The sequence below is a fragment of the Microtus ochrogaster genome, linkage group LG8, assembly GCF_000317375.1.
Source record: "Microtus ochrogaster isolate Prairie Vole_2 linkage group LG8, MicOch1.0, whole genome shotgun sequence".
In the NCBI taxonomy this organism is placed as follows: Eukaryota; Metazoa; Chordata; class Mammalia; order Rodentia; family Cricetidae; genus Microtus; species Microtus ochrogaster.
The window spans coordinates 6,291,580-6,298,029 of NC_022033.1; the positions used below are offsets into that span (position 1 = coordinate 6,291,580).

Here is a 6,450-nt window from a genome sequence, read left to right on the forward strand (position 1 = left end):
TTCTAGCATTTGCCTTCGTAGCTTTTGCTTGTTTCAGTGCTGGGGTCAAACCCATGCCTCTGTGAAGGTGTTCTACCACTGAGCCACACTCTGGCCCCTGGGTCTCCAAACTGGCCTCCAACTTTCTCTCCTGACTCTACCTTAGGAGCCATAAAATTACAGGTGTGCCACATCTGGACCCACCTTAGTAAAAACAAAGGGTAGGCCCAAGTTTTCCTTGAGCCTAATCTATAAAAAACAACAACCCCCCCCCAAAAAAAACCCTACAGCCCCAATGAATTCAACTGCTTTGCATGCCAACTTAAACAACAACAACAAAAATCCAGCCCCTCCTCCCCCAAGCCTGCTAGGCTACACTGCAGGCAGAGTTCCTGGGAAGATGCTGACTTCTACTCTTGCCTTTATGATTATGAAAACGGAGTATGAGTCCCCCTATTTATTTCTTTGTACTGAGGACAGAACCTAGGGCTTCAGACTCTACTACTGAGATGTACCTGCTGTCCATGTGTGTTCCTTTAAATCAGTACAGCCTTGTCCTGAGGGTTCACTAATGTTACACTCTCTGCAAGTGCTTGATGGACAGGTGTCATTTAATATCTCCCTACACCATCATGCCCTGAGCAGATGAAGCAGCTATATAACCCCTCCCCCCCCCAGCCCCAGCATCTGCTAAGGCAGCAGAATAGCTTGCAGTGGACCCTGGAGCAGAAGTGAAGCCCCCTCATTACCTTCTCCAGCTTGGCCCGCAGCCGCCTCTCCTCCATCCTCTTCTTCAGCAACTCCACATCCTCCTTGGTGCCATTGAGCACAATGATGTCATCCTCCTGGAAGGCAGCCCCACACTGGAGGGCAGAAAGCAAGGTCAGTTACCACAGGAGGGGAGATAACAAGAGACCTGCTCTTCGCTCAGCGCTGGTCTCCAGCCCTTGCTAGGTTCCTGCTGCATCTCTGCCTGTGTCTCAGATAAGATGTTCTGTCTTGGCCGAGAGCAACATAGCCCGGTGGGTGCCCCATTCTGGAGGGTTCCGACATAGGTAACTGATTGGGCAGCTCATGGTGCCAGTACTGCCCACACTGGTCAGTGCTGGGCTCTGTAGCAGGCCTGAGAGAAGACCCTGAGTGTAGGACCACCTGAAGTTGCTGTGCTGTGTTGCTGGGACAGTGGTCACTCTCCTACCACGCTGCTCTGTACCAACAGTACACCATGACAACAGGCCCTAGCTGAGAGCATAAGTATCTGCTTTCTTCCGATACTCTTTCCAGAAACTTCTAAGTATAAGGGTTGACTCTAGACACATCGGGGCAGAACTGTGTCCAAGAATCTAACGGTGTCCTGGAGATGGGAACAGATACTTGTTAGTGTCCATGCTCAAGAACTGTAACCAAGCAAGTCACCTCCTCAGAAAAGCCACCTGCCACCACACCAGTATGTCTCCTGAGAGTGGGGTCCTAGGCCCTGAGCACAGTGCCTGGCACATGGCGGGAAGAGGAACAGCGACAGAGAGCAAAGCTCTCCCACCTGAACTGAGGTTTTTGCTCCAGTGTCTCCAGGTCCCCTTGATTAGGCTCCACCTCTCTGTCACTCAGTCCTCCTCAGGGGTGGAGGTCTAACCCCAGGACAGAGACCCTCAGTTGGCTGCTCTGTTCCTCAGGGCCACCACAGTATGGAGACAGTCTGGCTATAACATCTGGGAAGAGGTGTCATTGCCATCCTCTGTTAAAAAGCTAATAAACAGGGCCCTCTCCTTGAACACGAGCCAAGGTCTCGGGCACCTCCCAGCACATAGGACATGTGAGTGTGTGACCTCAGTCTCCTGCACCCACAGAGGTGAGGAGTGACTGACTACAAATCCACCTTTCAGGTCAGGTCAGCTCCCTTTACAGGGCTTCCCTGAGGACTCACAGAGCCTGAGTTTGGTGCCCTTCAGAGGAACGACCCAAGGGAGGGGAAGCAACCACTGAAGTGGAGGGCTGTGGTTCTCAGCCACCAGGACAGCAGCGAGGTGGGGAGGAACAGTCTCTGGGCAAGTTGTCCCTTGGGAAGTCCTGGGCCAGGGGACACTGGGGTAGAGAATCCCTTCGTGGGGGAGGGAGGCCTTTTCCTTGGAGAGGGAGTGGAAAGGGATCTTTCTGAACTGAGTGAGGTGGGAAGGAAGGCCCAAGGGGCGTGGAGGCGCACTCTGGCGTAAATAGCCCTCCTGAGGGCAGCGGAGTGCAGGAGGCAGGACCCTACCTCCCTGCTGGGATTTCAGCTCAAGTTTCTTTCCAAGGGCACCAGACTTCCCTGCTTTGTTTTTTTGTTTTGTTTTTGTTTTGAACACCACTGGAGAGGCTGCCAATGTTTTTCCACAATGGAAAAGCTTGACACAGAAACTTGTCAAGTAAAAAAAGACTGAACTCGAATTTCATGAGGATGCAGTTTGCAGTCAAAGAGTAAGACTGCCATGCCTTAGGGGTTCTATCGCTGCAGTAAACAGCGCGGCCAGTGCAACTTGTACTCCACCCTGAGGGAAGTTAGGGCATGACCCCTGCAGGCAGGAACTGAAGCAGAGGTGGTGGAGGAGGAACCTGCTCACTGATGCTCAGACTACTTTCTTCTGACACCCAGGACCACCTGCAGGGGGGGGGGGCACACGACCCCAGTGAACTGAGCCCTTCCAAAGTAATCATCAATCAAGACAACGCCACACAGGCTTGCCTACGGGCCAGTACAGTGGCATCTTCTCAAATGAGGTGTCCTCCTCCAGGCTTGTGTCAAGGCGGCAACCCAATGGGCACAGGTGGCTTAGTATCCTGAGCAGTGGACCCCAGGATCCACCAGGGGTGACTGTCACCATCAGGGGTCAGGGCAGTGTTCTCCTGACCACTCTGCATTCAGGAGGTGTAGAGAAAGAGCCCAGAACTGGAAAGGAGCTAAGCCTTAAAACCTGTTCAGCGTTTCTCTCTTTAACCAGGGTCTCACTAAGGAGCTCTGGCTACCCTTGGACTCTTTGTGTAGACCAGGCTTAGCCTCAAATTTGTGGCTATCCTCCTGGGAACTCAGGGTGACCTTCTTTGCCCATCCCTGCACCCCTGCTCTTTCTTCCATGGTGATGGCAGCAACATTCTTTGCCTAGAATCATGGCTGTGGCCTGACACTGTACATACACATACCCAACACTGATAGATTTTGATAACTAAGTCACCGACTGTTAGGAATTTGAGGCTGGAGAAATGGCTCAGAGGTTAAGGGTGCTCACTGCTCCTGCTAAAGACCCACGCTCAGTTCCCAACACCCATAAGGTGGCTCATCACCTGTAACTTCAATTCCAGAGCACCTGCCAGTTTCTTCTGACCTGTGGGCACCTACATACAAGTGGTGCACATAAACTCATGCAGGCACACACATGCATAAATAATAACCCCCTTTTTTAATGAGTTGTCTTAAGCCTACAATCCCAGCAGTAAGGAGAGGGAGGCAAAACCACCATGAGTTCATGGCCAGTCTGAGACACAGTTTCTGGCCAATGCAGACCGAGCAAAACCTGCCTCAAGAGCAAAAACAAACACAAGGAAGCACCCTCTCCCTCTGAACACCTCACAAGAGCCATTCACACTCACTGACGTCAGCCGCTCGGACCTCAGCTACGTAGGACTGCCCCACAGGACTATACTGGTCTTGGGAGGGTATCTTTACACCTGACCTTGGGATGTAGGGGAGAGATTCATCCCAAGGGACAAGTAAGACAAATGAAGGCAGCGCCAACCATGGCAGCAGCCAGCTCTTCTCCATGGAGGAAGATCTAGGCTACCTGTGATGGGAAGGAAGGGCATGGCTGATGCGCAGGCAACAGAGATGGCTTGTGGGATTGATCCATGTTTTGTTATTAACACCTCTTTTCCTTTCCTTTCATCCCGAGACAGGCTCTCACTCTAGCCCACGGTAGTCAAGAACTACATAATTTAAGCTGGCCTGGAACTCACAGTAATTCTCCTGCCTCAGCCTTCCAAGTGCTAGAATAATAAGGCAAGAACTACCATGCTCACATCTTTTTAAATCTTGAGGAAAGGTCTCATTTGTAGCCCAGGTTAGCCTCTACCGTTATGTTGTGTGCACCATGTCTGGCTGCTCTTTCAAGATTCCTACTAGATAGAAGCAGAGCCTCAGCAGACGGGATCCGAGCCCCGCACACAGGCACAGGCGGTACCTGTTCTCCCTCCTCAGGGGTAGTAGGCCTGAAGTTCATAGAGACTCTGCTAGCTCCCCCACTAAGACCTCTTTCTATAGCAGCTACGACAAAACACACTTGCGCTTCAGGCTGCTCCACCAGCAGGTGAGGACACCACCCACTCACGCACCCTGCCATCCAGCTTTGGAAGCTAGAAACATAGGTGGGGTCAAATCTTCGGTGCTGTTCCGTGGCTGGGTAGAAGCCTGCACCCGATGGAAGCTAGATGAACACTCTACCACTGAGCCGCAGCCCAGGTACACAAGGAATTGATGACCCAAGTCCCTCCACTTATGTCAGGCCAGCAAGATGGCTCAGCAGGTAAGGACACTGGCTGCTGACCTCATGACCTGAGCATAATTCCCAGAACCCATGTAATGAAAGGAGAACTGACCTTTGCAAGTTGTCCCCTGAACTCCCCACTCAAACTTAGGGCCTATGTGCACGCACGCATACACACACACACACACACACACACACACACACACACACACACACACACAAATAAGTTAATTAATGAACATGAAAAAAATAGATCTATCCAGAGTAAACCTAAATACAGACAAGTATCAGAAAAATTAGCCTCCTGTTTTAAAGAGACTGTTTTGTTGTTTGCTTCTAGTTTTGAGATAGGATCTCGCTATGTCACCTTGGCTAGCCTGGGAGAGTTAGTATGTAGCCTAGGTTAACTGGGAACTCAGAGATCCTCCTGCCTCAGTCTCCCAAGTGCAGAATGCTGGGATTAAAGTGTGTGCTACCATGCCTGGCCTTGAAGAGCATTTTAGGACCGTGCCCCCAATCTTACAAAACATCAGTCCAGCTAGCAGCTTTCCGAGTCTGAGGGTTGAATGATCTCCCCAGTGTGATGTGTGATGCTGAGGGACAGGGCCGCTGCTTTCAGAGCACGGAGGTTGTACTCTCCTCATCTGGGCTGCAGCTCTGTCTGCAGCTTGTATTGCTGCTCTTTATTTTCCTGGCAGGTATACAATCCTGGATAATTCTCAGGGATCAGATACAGTAGCTATCTCTTCTACCAATGCGTCAGAATCAACAAGAGTATATGTCCCGAGGGATGCAAAGGCAACCCAGCCTGCCAGGTAACTCTGGGTAGCAGGAGCCGCAGCCAGAGGAGAGGTGGCTGGGCCATCACCTGCCCAGGTTCCCTCCAGGAACAGGAACTGCACCTGGTGAGTGTGTCACTGACGGTGTGGGGAGGGGGCGGTGGGCAGCAGGGCAAGCAGGTGTAAGTTCTGAAGGAAGCGGGGCTTTCTAGCTGCCTAGGACTAGAAGCACAGGATCAGTGATGGATGACAGGCAGGCATCACTTCCCCTCAAAAACACTCCTATGGTTTCCGGCTGTAAGCCAAAGAGAAGCAGGGTGAACTGTTTCCACAGCAAGTGAGAGATGACACTTCACAGGTGTAAAAAGCCACCGCGTATTAACCCTGACAGTTAAGTCAGCCTGGAGGCCATGGCTAAAGCCTCAGTTTTTTATTGGTGCAGTACTGAAAGTGAACTGGTAGCTGAGCCTGTTCTGAGCAGACACAGCTGAACCAGTACACAGGGCTCAGGCGTAAGCACACTGTGAACTAGACACCCATATTATTGGACAGTTGGACAGTCTGTGGGTTCAAATCAGCCCAATGAACACAATACGGTTAGTGGCTTATAACTGACGTTCAGAGTGCTGGGGACACTGTCCTGAGCCCAAGGACAATAAAGACGACAGAAGAGAACCTGCCCTGCTGTGGCTACGGGGACTTGAGTCACTATGCTCAGAAAGTAGCTCTGATGGAACTCTGTCACACTGGGTCTGGGACCAACCAATACCAGCCTGGCATGGTAACCACCCAGTCCGTGGAGAAGGAGAAGGGACACTCAGCTAGCCTGGCTCCCCAGTGCCTCCTCAGCCTTAAGGTGGAACACCTGGCACTCACTGTGAGATGTGAAACAATGAGCTGGGCTTTGACAGTAAAGCTTGCAGAAACCCTCTGAATGGATCACATGGATGTGACTAAATAGTAACAGTGAACAGGCTTGTGCTGAAACAGTGGCATCTGAGCAGTGACACAGTCAGCCCCAGTGTCGGCTGGCTGAGGACAAGGGGAAAGGTAGGAAGAAAAACTTAGCTTGCTCTCGTTCACCTATAAAAGGCAAGGGAGAGCTGGGTGGTGGTGGCGCACACCTTTAATCCCAGCACTCGGGAGGCAGAGGCAGGCGGATCTCTGTGAGTTCGAGGCCA

General features: G+C 51.6%; 1 protein-coding gene across 1 annotated transcript in view; it reads right to left on the reverse strand.

The window, feature by feature from the left end:
- Nucleotides 1–6,450, reverse strand: part of Rtf2 (replication termination factor 2) — a 31,546-nt gene that overhangs the window by 6,550 nt on the left and 18,546 nt on the right. The window contains exon 6 of the mRNA XM_005362811.2: nt 729–842. Coding sequence (XP_005362868.1) covers nt 729–842 — 114 coding nt within the window. The remainder of the gene's footprint in view (nt 1–728; nt 843–6,450) is intronic.